Here is a 16,446-nt window from a genome sequence, read left to right on the forward strand (position 1 = left end):
CCTCCAAGATCGTCTGAGACCAGCCACCCAGACAGCTGCTGCAACAATCGGTTTGCATGACCAAAGAATTTGGTCATGCAATCTCGTCACGGTAGAACAGAGATACCGTGACGAGATCCTGAGGCCCATTGTTGTGCCATTCATTCACGACCATCACCTCATGTTGCAGCATGAACAATTAGTGCTTTATCTATATATATATTCTGCTCTCTTTATGGCTCAGGTTCCACCTTGTAAGTAAACATATGGGATTTTCACCCATTTTTTCGTCCATGAAATTATAAATCTTATAAGAAAAGATACATACCTCACCTCACCAAAACACATTATTTGAGGTATCATTCATTCCTCGTAAGTAGCGCAGGTAAAGTTACATGCCAAATTTTTTAAGGGTTATAGGTTTGATAAAATTCTTAAAGGTCCCATATTGTCAAAACTGAAATTTCCTGGCTTTTTTCATGATAACTGAGGTGTAGGTGCTATGTAACTACCATATAAGTTTCAAAACAGCCAGTCCACAGTAAAATTCACACAGCCTGCTTAAAGTAGCTGTGATTTTTCACGAACCGTTGTGACTTCCGTAAAAAGTTGATGTCAGACTACACAGACACTGCCTTCAGTCACTACCCCGAGCACCGCCCACAGTCCCACTCTCCTTTTGCCAAACCCCCAGACAACATAATGATTATATATAAATTGTCAGTTTGTTGTTTTATACGCATGCACACAGACATTAGTTCATACACGACATAGTCGTGAGATGCAAGAAACATAGACATATGGCAAGAAATCTGCCCATAACAACAAAAGACAATACTTTACTGAACCTTTTCTGATAAGAAGTGTGCGCTGCAAACGCGAGCATTTTTGACGATCGTTTCTGTCCAGTCTGCTCGTTTTATCGCGTTTAACCACAGCTGTCGTCGGTTTTTTGTCTGGCAGTGGCAGCAGATATGCGATCAAATTTCTAATTTGAGGCTGTATTACGTCGATTCTGGCACCCAACATCATAAGAAGATGATATTTTAAGCTCCTTATGTAGCCGAATATGCGCTGGTTTGAATGGGCTGCCTCAAGCTAGCGCTGTGACGTCGGCTGACCCTAGTTACCTGTGGTTGGCCTGGCCGTGCGTCACTCAGAAAACAACTGGCCAATCAGAAGAGAGGCTCATGAATATTAATTAGACAGGCCAAAATCGACGGTTCTCAGCAGAGCTCCTGAGAAAGGAGCTGTAAAAATATATTGAGATGGTTTTTGGTACTTATACCGCAAATATATATTCTTAAGGACATCAAAACCTAAAATAAAACTCCAGAAAGGTGTAAAATATGGGACCTTTAAATAAGAACAATACTAATGCAGACAATTGTCTTAGCAAGCACCAAAATTTTTTCATTGCACAAAAAATTAAACTAATCATTACTGTAGAGCACCAGTAAAGACTTGAAAACAGCAGGCGTCACGTCTTCCTGGGTGGCTCGAGTACAGTAGAGGCAGACAGTCTGAGGAATGGGTTCACGGGAACATGCGGGCAATGGCCGGATGCTTGGTTTAATGAAAGAGAGGGTCATGATGATGGCTCTATGTTTTAAATGAGCAGCTGGAAAAATCAGTTCCTGGCAGTAAATTATAGCACTGCTGGCATATTTATACACACTGTGGTCATATTTGTAGCATAGAGAAACTAGTACATGCAGAATGAAACTGTATCAAATTTCTCTTCTCTTTCTATGTACTGCAAAACCTGTCCACAATAGTTTAGCATTGCAGGGTTTAAATTACTATGTTTGGATTGAAATTGACAGCTTTTATTTTATTACTCATAATACATCCATTTATAGAATCCTGCAAGTGCCACTGTACAATAAGGTAATATCATGGTACATAAATATGGTAATCCAGGGAAGTGCAGTCCATATAAACTGTGAATGTTCTGCATACCCAAGCCATTTGAGAGAATGAGCTCAGGGACTGGCTCATAAATATTAACAATGTTATAAATTCCAGTAACACTTTATTTTAAGGTGTCCTACACGTTACATGTACTTACTATTATAATAACACTTAATTATGCATAATTACATGCAAGTAACCCTAAGCCGAACCCTAATCCTAACCCTAAACATATACAGTAGTAAGCACATGTAGTTAATAAATATTACTCAGTCCTTAAATATATAATTACACTGTAACAATGACACATTAAACTAAAATGTAACCTAAATTCCATTATCATTTGAGATGTAACATAAAGCTTACATAATAAAATGTTGCATAACTGTCTGTAAATTATTTATCCAAATGACAAATTTCTGCAAATATGTGCCAGTTACAAAGGGATTTGGGTGAGTGTATCCACAACAGCTTTACATGCAAGTAACCCTAAACCGAACCCTAATCCTAACCCTAAACATATACAGTAGTAAGCACATGTAGTTCATAAATATTACTCAGTCCTTAAATATATAATTACACTGTAACAATGACACATTAAACTAAAATGTAACCTAAATTCCATTATCATTTGAGATGTAACATAAAGCTTACATAATAAAATGTTGCATAACTGTCTGTAAATTATTTATCCAAATGACAAATTTCTGCAAATATGTGCCAGTTACAAAGGGATTTGGGTGAGTGTATCCACAACAGCTTTGGCACCAACACTCTACTGCTATGAATCATCATTACTGCTCCAAGTTCTCATTGGTTTATTGGCATGTGGGTAATTCCATGTGCAGGAAAAGCTGTCTATGAATTGCTCGCCCAGCTGGAAAACTTGATCTTGATTACAAATTGTATTTAATGCAAAAAAAAGCGTAACTACATGAATAATGAAAAAAAAGTTGTAACTGTATGTTTCTATGTTTTCTCAAGCAAAGCAAATTTTTTAAATCCATTGGAAACATTTTTTTGGCATAGTAAACATATGCTGAAGGTACACATTATTTGGCAACATGCTTGAGCAAACTAATCTCAGTGAAAATTTCTGAGAATTTTTATTGTTCCATTTGTTTCTCTCATGTTTGACTAATCTTGCATGTTTGATGTGTGTACAAGTAAAGTGATAAAAGTGAAGTGACATGTGGCCAAGTATGGTGACCCATACTAGGAATTAGTGCTCTGCATTTATCCCATCCAAAGTGCACACACACAGCAGTGAACACACACACACCGTGAACACACACCCGGAGCAGTGGGCAGCCATTTTTTGCTGCGGCTCCCGGGGAGCAGTTGGGGGTTCGGTGCCTTGCTCAAGGGCACCTCAGTCGTGGTATTGAAGGTGGGAGAGAGCACTGTACATTCACTACAATTTACAATCCCTGCCGGTACGAGACTCGAACCCGCAACCTTTGGGTTGATACACGAGAAGTTCCCGCTCGCAGGGTGACCATTTCAGCCGCTCCAGGCGCCTGGCCGGTGGAAGTCGGAGTCATGAAGGATCTTCCCGTCCCCGTGCTGTCGTGTGATTCTTCACCCCGTTACAATCCATAGTAAGCATCCATATGTCTCTTGGGAAGGCACTGCCACCTGGCTATTTCTGGCAACAGCTCTGATACTTTTAAAGTGGTCATGAACTGCCTTTGTTTTTATTTTGTACTGTTCTCTGAGGTCCATTTATAATGTTATCAAGATAGTAATAGTAATAGTAATAGGCTATTTTCTGTCCTGTTTTTAACCCCCCTCATCAGAACACTCTGTTTGACTAGGCGTGGTGGATTGTAGACTCAGAAGTAAACGCCCACTGCTATGATTGGCTAACAGTTGTGTATGTTTGACAGCAATATTCCTCATAGATGGACGCTGCTGTGATTTAGGTCAAAAACGCATAAATACTCAGCACATATCAAATGATCTGTAAAAGCAGACAAAGCAATAGTGACCACGTAATAAAAACACTTACACTTGTGTTGCAACATTACTGTCGGATCCAATGGTTTTATAAAACATTTTGTTTTTGTCAAAAATTTTAATTATCATTACTGTAAAGTTATTTAATTGTAAAACCATTTTAATTGTTAACATAGATACTGGTGTTGTTTCAAAACAACCTAAACAAGTAGTTTCATTATAATATCAGGATTTTCTTGTAGGATTTTATTTTGGGATTTTCTTCAAGATTTTTTAGAAGTGAAATCTCCTAACCACAAACCCCTTCCTCCAACCCAGGTCCAGAGTTGTAGGTATGAACAAACAAAGCAATGCTGTCCGATGCCACTCCTGCCTCAACCTTAAACAAATTAACATCAAAGTACAATAAATGAGAAAACAATACCTACCAAATCTGCGACAGAAAACGCCCATGATGGAGCTCTCCTCGACCACCCTCAGGTCAGCCAGCATGGCCAGCTCCAGACCCCCAGCCACAGCGTACACACTGACTTCTGCGATCAAGGGTTTTGAGAGTCTCATACGAGATGGACCCTACAACCAACAACACACATCAGTATATTGCTGTTCTACCCTTTGAACCATGCTGTAGGACTGCAAACATTGAGTGTCAGATGTCAATTATGAAGAGCATATACACTGAAAGTGACTTCATAATTGTAAGTCGCTGTTACCAGTGGGTGTATCATCCAAATGTTTAGAGTATGTGTACTCTATTATTGGTACATGTTACTCATTTCACATGTGAAGAAGATGATACATAATAACAAAGCTCATTTACAAATAAAAGTCTTTAAAGGAACAGTAGCAAAAAAAAAATCTTGTTTAAGTCTGAAGGCCTGTTCACAGCAAGACAAATGTCCGGTGTAAACATAAAAGAGACAGAGACAAGGGAGCTGGTTCTGGATTCCTCTCTATTATTCACTCTCTCTAAGCAAAATAGTCATGTGGCTTCACCCCCTTCGAGCTCCTCTTTGGTCGTGTGATTCTTCACCCCGTTACAATCCATAGTAAGCATCCATATGTCTCTTGGGAAGGCACTGCCACCTGGCTATTTCTGGCAACAGCTCTGATACTTTTAAAGTGGTCATGAACTGCCTTTGTTTTTATTTTGTACTGTTCTCTGAGGTCCATTTATAATGTTATCAAGATAGTAATAGTAATAGTAATAGGCTATTTTCTGTCCTGTTTTTAACCCCCCTCATCAGAACACTCTGTTTGACTAGGCGTGGTGGATTGTAGACTCAGAAGTAAACGCCCACTGCTATGATTGGCTAACAGTTGTGTATGTTTGACAGCAATATTCCTCATAGATGGACGCTGCTGTGATTTAGGTCAAAAACGCATAAATACTCAGCACATATCAAATGATCTGTAAAAGCAAACAAAACAATAGTGACCACGTAATAAAAACACTTACACTTGTGTTGCGACATTATTGTCGGATCCAATGGTTTTATAAAACATTTTGTTTTTGTCAAAAATTGTAATTATCATTACTGTAAAGTTATTTAATTGTAAAAACATTTTAATTGTTACCATAGATACTGGTGTTGTTTCAAAACAACCTAAACAAGTAGTTTCATTATAATATCAGGATTTTCTTGTAGGATTTTATTTTGGGATTTTCTTCAAGATTTTTTAGAAGTGAAATCTCCCAACCACAAACCCCTTCCTCCAACCCAGGTCCAGAGTTGTAGGTATGAACAAACAAAGCAATGCTGTCCGATGCCACTCCTGCCTCAACCTTAAACAAATTAACATCAAAGTACAATAAATGAGAAAACAATACCTACCAAATCTGCGACAGAAAACGCCCATGATGGAGCTCTCCTCGACCACCCTCAGGTCAGCCAGCATGGCCAGCTCCAGACCCCCAGCCACAGCGTACACACTGACTTCTGCGATCAAGGGTTTTGAGAGTCTCATACGAGATGGACCCTACAACCAACAACACACATCAGTATATTGCTGTTCTACCCTTTGAACCATGCTGTAGGACTGCAAACATTGAGTGTCAGATGTCAATTATGAAGAGCATATACACTGAAAGTGACTTCATAATTGTAAGTCGCTGTTACCAGTGGGTGTATCATCCAAATGTTTAGAGTATGTGTACTCTATTATTGGTACATGTTACTCATTTCACATGTGAAGAAGATGATACATAATAACAAAGCTCATTTACAAATAAAAGTCTTTAAAGGAACAGTAGCAAAAAAAAAATCTTGTTTAAGTCTGAAGGCCTGTTCACAGCAAGACAAATGTCCGGTGTAAACATAAAAGAGACAGAGACAAGGGAGCTGGTTCTGGATTCCTCTCTATTATTCACTCTCTCTAAGCAAAATAGTCATGAGCACCACTAAATCGTAGTTTTATGTAACAGCAGTGGCTCTGGGCATGTGACCAAATTTGCAAATTTTCGCAATGCAAAGGAGGGGGGAAAATCTGTTGCAATGACTGCAATGTTTGTTTCATTATTTGAAATTTTTCTACCATTTTCATTTGGTAGACATTTTAATTTTAATATATGGCTGTTAATGTGACTGTTAATACTTTAAGGGTCATAGAAACATTTCTTAGTTACAATATTATAGCAGACTTAAAGGTAATGTATTAAATGACTCCTCTATGCAATACTGCATCTCAGAAGGACCACTCCATACCATGGGACCAGGACCACAGCAGACATCTTGCTCCAGTTTAAGAGAACCAGAGCTCTGGGCCAACTCCTTCAGATCAAAACCAGCACAGAAATTCCCTCCTGAAAATCACAACTTGATTATTTAACTGACAAGGCAACCCTTGTGAAAAAGAAGTCCACTTTAGCATACTTTTAAAAAGAGTACTTATTACGGATATAATATTCTTTAAAAGAATATACTTAAGTGCAAACTTAAAGTACTGTTTTCAGACTATTAATTACATGTTAATTGCAATTAAAAAATTATTAATATTAATTCCAAACTGCTGAACTTTAGAGGGTTTTGTTTGTTTTTGGCCCACTTAAGTAGGACTTAAAATCATAGTTCACCCAAAAATGGAAATTGTGTCATCATTTACTGACCCTCAAGTTGTTCCAAACCTTTATGCGTTTCTTTCTTCTGTTGAACATAAAAAGATATGTAAAGAATGTGGGTAACCAAACAGTTGCTGGTCCCCATTAACTTCCATAGTATGAAAACAATGCTAAATGGAAGTCAATGGGGAGCAGCATACATTCTTCAAAATATCTGAACTTTCAGAAATCAGCATATAAGAATAATTTCTGAAGATTTCATTTCTAATGAAAATTATATATTAACATGTTATGTGTTTTAATTTATAATGAGGAAGTTAAAAGTAAGATTAAAAGTATAGGCCATTAACTTTTAGGTACCACTTTATTTTAAGGTTTCATTGTTAAATATGTTACATGTATTTACTATGGTGATAAAGTATGCATAATCACAAGTAATTAATACTAAACCAGCCCTTAAACGTATAATAAGTAAATGTTTTTAATTATTATTTGTGTAATTACACCGCAACAAAGACATAAAGTGGTACATATATGTATTGTTAAATAACACACTACAGTTACAATCAATCATACATGTGCTTAGGTATATTAGTCAAAATCAAAATAAGTGTACTTCTTTAAAACACAACAATTTAAAGTTCACTTTAAAGTTTAACTTTTAATTTGCCATTATTTAAAAGTGCACTAAGTGTGTAAAAAACAAAATCATTAAAGTGTTCTTTTTTAAATTACACTTAAGTGTTCTTTTATTTTATTATATCAAAATTGATATTATACAATACAGGTTTTTTATATACTTTGAAGTACACTACAAATGTCCATTTACCTCAATTAAGCACACTTCTTTCTCACGAGGGAATACATGCTAATTGCAAGAGTTATTTTAAACTTTCAAATGATCATTTATTTCAGAGAAAAATTACCAGTTAAAACAGTCCTTCAGTGTACTTTAACATATCACAGCTTGAACTAAGCAATAAAACAGCAATTCTTCATAATTTAGCTGTAATGTGAACATGGACGCAATTTTCGTAATGGCTTCCTAATGGACTAGTAAAATCTAGACCAGTATGTGACATTGTGTGCGCTCAATTGCATTTTAATGTCCTTTTAAATGCCTAAGATATAGTGTTAACACAGACCTGAACCTCTGTTCTGGTGAAATAAGGGAGTTCTTGTGTGGCCATCATTACCTCTTGCACTCATTCACCTCTTCAAAGCTCAAGCAATTACTGTCATCACACATTTTTTATGTTGCTGTCTATATAATGTTATCTACTGTGTTCAGTTCACATGCAGACAGTCCTCTGGCTGAGCTCCAGGTTTAGAGTGTGAGAGAGAGCAAAACCTCTCATTTGACTCGAGATAAAGGTGATTTAGGAAATTTGAGCAGAGATGGTTGATCCAGGTTGAACAAATTATTTCTATTGAGGGTGTGCAATTTGATGGCCTAGGATAATTGTTTTCAGTGTGGTAATATTGCCATCACAGGCTTTGACATAACACAGGACTCTTGTAGTCATGTGCTGCCCACTTAGTCAAAGATTTTAACAGGGGGTGGGAGGATGGGAATCAGGGAAAAGTGCATGTATAAACTATTTCTTTGCTTTACCGCTCAATCAGATGACATATTTATTCTTTTCACTAACCATCAAGGTACACCAAAGTTCACATCAATAGCAGCATGTAAGTCAACTTACCGACTCCATAAAGCACTGCCACATTAAGGCTGTTGTCCTGGTCAAAGGCCAACAGCTCCTCAGTCAGTCTCCGAGCAGTCTCTTGATTTACTGCATTACGCGTGTAACGAGGCGTCAACAGAGTGAGGATCCATCTGCAGCTTTATTAAAATCGTAGTCAACAGGCAAGGTCAAACACCAGCAAACACAACAGAGGAGAGAAGCCAAATCGTTATCCAGGGACATGCAAAGGGTCGGGGCAGGCAGCAAACAATCAGTAGTCAATGAAACAATAGCAAGAGTTCGGGGGCAGGCGGCAGGCAATCAGAAGGAGAGAAACAGTCCAAGGTAATACACAGAGAGGCCACAGGTGATGCAACCGTGGATAAAGTCTGTAGTGTCAGTCCTCATGGTTGGCCACCAGAATTTGTTCTGGAGGAGATGGAGAGTGGCCGTAATTCCAGGATGACCAGAGCTGAGCCCCGAGTGAACGTGTTGCATGACCTTTTTACGGAGTTCCTCAGGAACAAAGACCTTATCGGGAGGGCATTCAGGAGGGGAGAGTTCTTGTGAATTGGCCTGTTCAAGCTCTGTCATGATGTCCTCTGTCTGGGGTTTAGTCTTTTAGCAGATTGTAGATATTCCAGATTTTTGTGATCCGTCAGGACAACGAAGGGGTGCTTTGATCCCTCTAGCCAGTGTCCCCATTCCTCCATGGCTGCTTTCGCATTCAGGAGGGGAGAGTTCTTGTGAATTGGCCTGTTCAAGCTCTGTCATGATGTCCCATTGGACGGGGGCCACAATTAATGATTCAGGGAGAAGGCTTTCTTCAGAGTTACCGGGATCTAGGCAGTCGTGTTGACCTGACAAAGCATCAGCCTTTGTATTCCTGGAACCGGGTCGATATGTGACAGAGAAATCGAAGCGTGTAAAGAACAGCGCCCATCGGGTCTGTCTGGGGTTTAGTCTTTTAGCAGATTGTAGATATTCCAGATTTTTGTGATCCGTCAGGACAACGAAGGGGTGCTTCAATCCTTCTAGCCAGTGTCGCCATTCCTCCATGGCTGCTTTCATAGCCAACAATTCCCAGTTACCGACATCATAGTTTTGTTCGGCAGAACTGAGCTTGCGAGAAAAGTAGGCACAAGGGTGAAGCTTAGGTGGATTACCATGCCGCTATGAGAAGATGGCCCCGATGCCAGTATTTGAAGCGTCTACCTCGACTATGAACGGGATTTCAGGATCAGGGTGATGAAGAATGGGAGCAGACGTGAAGCGTGATTTGAGTTCCGAGAAGGCCTCTAATGCTGAGGTAGACCATATGAGATGTGCAGAGCTTCTCTTTGTCATGGAGGTTAGAGGAGCAGCTACGGAACTGAAGTTTCTGATGAAGCGGCGGTAGAAATTTGCAAATCCTAAGAAACGTTGTAGTTCTTTTAGTGTCGCCGGTTGTGGCCAGTCGAGAACAGCTCTGATCTTCTTCTCATCCATCGCCACTCCCTCCTGACTGAGGATGTAACCCAGGAATGATGTACCGGTCTGGTGAAATTCACATTTCTCAGCTTTGGCATACAGTTTATGGTCGATGAGTCTTTGTAAAACTGACCTCACATGTTGTACGTGTTCCTCATATGTGTTGGAGTAGACAAGGATGTCATCGATGTAAACGATTACCCAACGATCCAGCATGTCCCGGAAGACGTCATTGATGAAGGATTGGAACACAGAAGGACTGTTAGCAAGGCCGAAAGGCATAACGGAATATTCATAGTGCCCAGTACAGGTGGAGAAGGCTGTCTTCCACTCATCACCCTCTCTGATGCGGATGAGATTGTAAGCGTCGCGGAGCTCTAACTTGGAGAAGTAGTTGGCTTTGCGAAGTTGCTCCAAGGCAGATGGTACTAGGGGTAATGTGTATCGGGGTATCGTTGAGACCCCGGTAATCGATGCACGGACGTAGACCTCCATCTTTTTTCTTAACGAAGAAGAATCCTGCTGATGTAGGTGAGGTTGATGGTCTGATGAATCCCTTAGAAAGTTCCTCGTTGATATATTTCTTCATAGCCTCCGACTCGGGTTGAGATAAGGGAAAGATACGGCCTTTGGGTGGTGTTGCACCTGGTAGTAGGTCAATAGCGCAGTCGCTAGAATGGTGAGGAGGTAGTTCTGACGCCTTGGATTTACTGAAGGCCTCAACGAGGTCTGTGTACTCTGAGGGAAGTGTGGATGAGTGAGCTGATTCGTCCGTGAGCTTGATGGCTTGAACTGAGATTGCTGGCTTGTTGCTCAGACACTTGGCTTGACATGAAGGATCCCACTGAATGATCCGACCCTCCTTCCAGGAGATGAGTGGGTCATGTTGTCGTAACCAGGGAACTGATATCAGTGGTATACATCGCAGGCTGTTGGTTGACGAACAAGGAGCATTGCAACAGAAATCCCTTACACTTCGTGGGGTTTCCGTTTAATTTGTTTGGAAGAGCCAGGCGAGGATTCATCGAGGGAGTGGAAGGGGATGACGTGTCCATGCTCAGCTGACTAAGCGCTGATTGCGGAGATGAAAGGCGCATACTCCGAAGCGCGTTAACAAGCTCCTCCGATAGTGTCGTCAGTCGAGCCAGTTGGTGTTGATGAGCAGCGAGTTGATTCGCCTGAGCTGATACTTCCGTGGTAAGTTGAGCCAGAGCTGCTGGATCATGTAATGGCGAAGTCTTCTGTAACGAAGCGTCAACAGAGTGAGGAACCATCTGCAGCTTTATTAAAATCGTAGTCAACAGGCAAGGTCAAACACCAGCAAACACCACAGAGGAGAGAAGCCAAAGCGTTATCCAAGGACGTGCAAAGGGTCGGGGCAGGCAGCAAACAATCAGTAGTCAATGAAACAATAGCAAGAGTTCGGGGGCAGGTGGCAGGCAATCAGAAGGAGAGAAACAGTCCAAGGTAATACACAGAGAGGCCAGACACGGAAATAAATGCTCAGAAATGTACACCGGGGCAATACAAGAATTCGCAATGATGGAGAGTCTGAGAGCTGTTTAAATAGTCCACTAATGAGAGTCAGGTGCAGGAGCAATCAGAGCCAGGTATGTGAGCGTGTGTGTGTGTAGTCCGGATTGAAGTTCAAAACTCAGGAGAGAGCTCCCTCTGGTGGTGAGCGGGAGGCACAGCGGGAGTCTCGTTTGTGACAATGCGCTTCAGGACAGTTAATTCCAATAAGCATCACCGTAACCCTCCTCAGAAATCACCATCCCACTTGCACCTACCACAATCACAGAATGAAATGCATGCACATTCATCATAATCTGTTGGCAGATACAATACAATAGACAGACTTAAAAAACAATAAAATATGTGAAATAAGTACAATATATGTGTCATACAATGACATAAATTTTAGACACTTAAGACATCGTTGCATTAGATAAAATAATAAATCAAGTTTCAATTATTTCAAATATCAATGATTTTATCATTTTAAAAACAAACAAACTTTGTTTTGTGAAATGTTTTGCTTGAAAAGTGCTTGTGCCAATGTTCTTTAAAATAAACCATATTTGCTTTGATATTGGTATAATGCAATGACATTCACATTTTGTTCACATTCACAGTGAGATTTTTTTGAAAAAAAAAAAAAAAGTCTCTTATGCACACCAATGTTGCATTTATTTGATTAAAAAAAATGCAGTAAAAACAGCAATATTGCAAAACATTATTACAATGTAAAATAACTTTTTTCCTGTGATGGCAAAGCTGAATTTTCAGCAGCATTACTCCAGTCTTCAGCATCATATGAGTTTTCGGAAATCATTCTAATATTTGTTGCTCGAGAAACATTTATTATTATAACATATTTGGTGGACTTCTTTCAAAAACATTAATAACCTTAATTATTCCAAAATTTTCACCCCCAGTGTATATATACAGTGACATATATTATTGATGTTTGCTCACCAAGAAATGTTATACTAATAAATGTTTCTTGTAATTAATAATAAAAGTAATAAATCTTTCACAGAAAATGAATAAATCTAACAAATTCTCAGCCCTACACTGGACGTGTGCGACCCGTCGCAAAGAATACATTGCCTTCGTATTTTGGATGCACTGTAGGCTAACTGCTCTGGCCACTTTGTTTTCCTGGTTTAAATATTTTGTAACAAATATCATCATATACTGTATGTGAATTGAGTTTTAATAATAGTGCTCGCTAAATATTTAATAAATATTTTATAGCCTAGATCTGTAACTAATATAATATACCTACTTATAACAGAGCAAGGTCATAATGTTTCTGATCAGCTAATCTAAATAATCTTTAGTTTCTAACCACATACACACACTGTAATCGCTGACATTATGTGTAAAACTGGATTTCTGTCAAAAATAAAATACGATAAAAGGCTGTTCACTCATTGTACTGTTTCAGTCCAACTCACAGTTCACAGAGAGTCACAGCTGATTGGCCAGTAATAGTTAGTGAAGTGAACATCAGAGCTCCCTCCTACAGAGGGAGACTATAAACTTACTGCGCAGATAACACCCTCATTTCTAGTCTCAGTCAATTATGTTAAGGTTATATCTGAAAGTGATAGAATTTGTTGTGATAGCATTGTGATAGCATCCTGAGGAAGTACAAAGAGCAATTAAGAGTCTGAAAAACAATAAATCCCCAGGCTGTGATGGACTCACCGTTGAGTTGTACAAATTATTTGCTGATGAACTTGCTTCCTTTTTAACTCATGTTTTTAGAGAAAGTATTGAAAAAGAAGCTTTACCGCCAACGTTGATGCAAGGTATCATAACATTAATTCCTAAACCTAAGAAATATCTTACCAACTTAGACAATTTTTTTTTGTCTAAGCCACTTTAACACCACTTTTGTCTAACACCACTTTAAACAACACGTTTAAAATAAATTGGATAAAGAATTGTATCAGTACGCCCTCATCTATGTGGAATCTGATCTCTAATGTTATTTTTTCCAAACTAGGTGGCTTCTTAAGTTTCTTATTAATCTGTAATTATAACATCATGAAAATCCCTATCAAATTATCTCTTTTTACACCTCACTCATATCTAATCTGGAATAATAAGAATTTACTGTATAAACACAAATCTCTCTCTCTCTCTTTTTTTTTTGAAAATTGGTTTAAAAATTTTATTATTTTTGTGTCTCAACTTTTCAATCAAAATGGTTCAATCTGTAATTACTCTGAGTTTTTAGCTAAGCATGGAATTCCTGTTATAGTCCAAAAGAATTTGCAATTGTTGCTAATGCAGTGCCACATGGAGTTCTCATGCTTTTTAGAGGTCTTTCTTTTCCAATCTCCTGGATCTTTGTAAAACATTTGTTGGTAAACAGTGCCTTTGGGTCTAAATCCAAAAAACAATAAGGAAATTTGAGTTTTGTTTCAGATGGAGTCTATTTCTGTGCCTTAAATTATGTAATCTCTTATTGGAATGGTTTTGTAAGTGATATTCCCTGGAAGAAAGTTTGGTCATTACCTCACAAATACTTTATTACTAACAAAATTAGAGAAATTACATTTGATTCATAGATTGTACCCCGATAAATGCTCTCTTAAAAGACTTAAGAATTATATTAATACCAACTGTTTTTTCTATTTAGAAAACCCTGAAGCCTCTTTATATTTATTCTGGAATTGCTCTTACGCCACATCATTTTGGTGTGACATTCTTGATTTTATCAAATGTTATGTGAATCCTAATTTTTTGTTTACTTCTAGAAATGTAATGTTTGGTTTTCATGAATGTGAAAAAAGGTGATGCTTACTTCATAAATCTTATTTTTCTGTTAGATAAATATCATATTCATAAATGTAAATGTTCTAAATGCAAACCTCTTTTTTTGAGATTCAAACTTGAAATGAAAATGTCTTTTGAATCAATTTAATTCTCTACCAATTTAAAAGCAATAAGAACAATGGCTTTGCTAAAGGACTTGGCACTTCCTCTGGACTGAAAGACTGAATGACCCTGGACTGTTGTTGTATTGTTATGATTTGACAATGATGACAATTGTTATTATTACTGTTTTTCAGTAGTCTTATAATAATAAAAAATCTATAAACTTACTGCGCCTGAAACCCAGACAAGTCAAGTCATGTATAGTAATCTTTCAAGTTTATACTGACCTCTACTGACAAAAACCGGAACCTCGGTTAATACTTTACCTGGGTCAGCGCTTTTTCTTATTTCTTTTGAAATGGTGCTGTAAAATCTTTGTCCTTTCATTGAGTTTAAACGGATAGTTCACCCAAAAATGAAAATTTGATGTTTATCTGCTTACCCCCAGTTTGTGCGAGAAACCGAACAGTATTTATATCATTTTTTACCTCTAATACACCACTATGTCCAACTGCCTTGAGCGCGTGCACGGTATCCGGTGCGTGAGGTGTGTACGTGCTCTGGCGTTGTTTACGCAAGCGCCGGAAGTGATCTCTCGCGCGTATACGTCACTCATTGTTAACACAGTGCACAGTCATTGCGGAAGTGTTCCCTGCCACTGTAAAGATCTAAAGATATTTAGACGTACAGGTCATCACAATGGAAGACGATTTTGATATATCAACAGACCACGTGGATTTTTTTGCCCAACCGTATTTATTTGAACCAGAATACTCAGATCAAGAACTCAGAGAGATGGAGGAAGCATCTGCTGCAGCAGCACGTCTTCAAGCCTCAGAGAGACAGAGATCTCTTCAAAAGTGGTGGTGTTCTTGTAGTAAGTGTTGTGAGATGCCAACAGAAGTGGAGAGCATCTGTTGTCACGAATGGAACATAGCAATGCCACAACTACAAGACGCCGACGAGGACATTGCCGAGGGTCTCCCATCACACACCTGCCTGACCGAAGATCCAGACTTTTCTCCTCTGTTGAGCCGCAGCGTTTTGCACGTTGTGTTTAGCTTGCCACGTATAAACTGGAGGCGACGTCCAAGGCCAGAGGGACCCAATGGCACGCTGTCAATAGAGTGAGTAATGTGTTGTATTTGTAATATACGACTGACAGACTGCAACGGTTGGAGTTAAAAATCATAATTTTTAACTCTATTTTTGGGGGTAAGCAGATAAACATAACATTTTCATTTTTGGGTGAACTATCCCTTTAAAGTCATGTGGTGAATTGACCTCCTAAAGCTATTATTAACTGATAGTCTCCCTAAAGTTAAAGTCACCATGAAATCAAAATAGAAAATTCTTATTTTTTAATGGAATACTGTAGTGTTTATTATAAATAATTTATCCGTGCACTTCATATATTTTTTTTTTAATTCATGTGATCTCTTAATCTTTAATCAAAAACGTTAACCTCCCCTCCCCCTCAAAACGACTCATCTTCTCTTCCTGTCACGAGCTATGGCGCAAGGGTGGAGCTAGTGACGTGAGGGGTAAACGCTGGGATAAACGATAGGAGGAAAAGCTGAAGCTGATGCTTCACTTTATAGCACTGACCCCAGTCATGAGGGAGTACGTTACCGCTAAACATTGAAAAGATATTAGGATATTACGACAACATTACTCTTAAGACATGGCAAACTCTTTTTTTTTTCATGAATATGACTTAACCTGATGGATGACGCGCTCAGTCATTCAGGCGCACGCTGTGCCGTTGATCGTCGTCGTCATCCTTAATAAATAAAGCATTTATTCATACTTGGGTGTCGGCTGTGAATCCAGTGGAGAGAAATCCCCCACCACTAACTGCAAACTGGCATTCAGATCTGTCTCCATTTTGTTTGCAACGCCCCAGCTTCCAACGATCCAATCAATTCCCGAAGGACGAAATCAAGTCCCGCCCTCTCATTTCAGATGCCGTTTCACTCGGATATA

At 38.8% G+C, this 16,446-nt stretch overlaps 1 protein-coding gene across 1 annotated transcript in view; it reads right to left on the reverse strand.

Annotated features, from left to right (window-relative positions):
• Positions 1 to 15,794, reverse strand: part of LOC107742258 (2,3-dehydroadipyl-CoA hydratase) — a 23,464-nt gene extending 7,670 nt beyond the window's left edge. Inside the window, 7 exon segments of the mRNA XM_074560188.1 lie at positions 5,688 to 5,832; positions 6,558 to 6,655; positions 8,614 to 8,715; positions 11,785 to 11,828; positions 11,830 to 11,851; positions 14,787 to 14,861; positions 15,737 to 15,794. Of these exon segments, the coding sequence (XP_074416289.1) occupies positions 5,688 to 5,832; positions 6,558 to 6,655; positions 8,614 to 8,715; positions 11,785 to 11,828; positions 11,830 to 11,851; positions 14,787 to 14,861; positions 15,737 to 15,794 (544 nt within the window).
• Positions 15,795 to 16,446: the final 652 nt, after the last annotated feature.

This window comes from Sinocyclocheilus rhinocerous, unplaced genomic scaffold (assembly GCF_001515625.1).
Source record: "Sinocyclocheilus rhinocerous isolate Xijiao unplaced genomic scaffold, SAMN03320098_v1.1 scaffold286, whole genome shotgun sequence".
Classification (NCBI taxonomy): Eukaryota; Metazoa; Chordata; class Actinopteri; order Cypriniformes; family Cyprinidae; genus Sinocyclocheilus; species Sinocyclocheilus rhinocerous.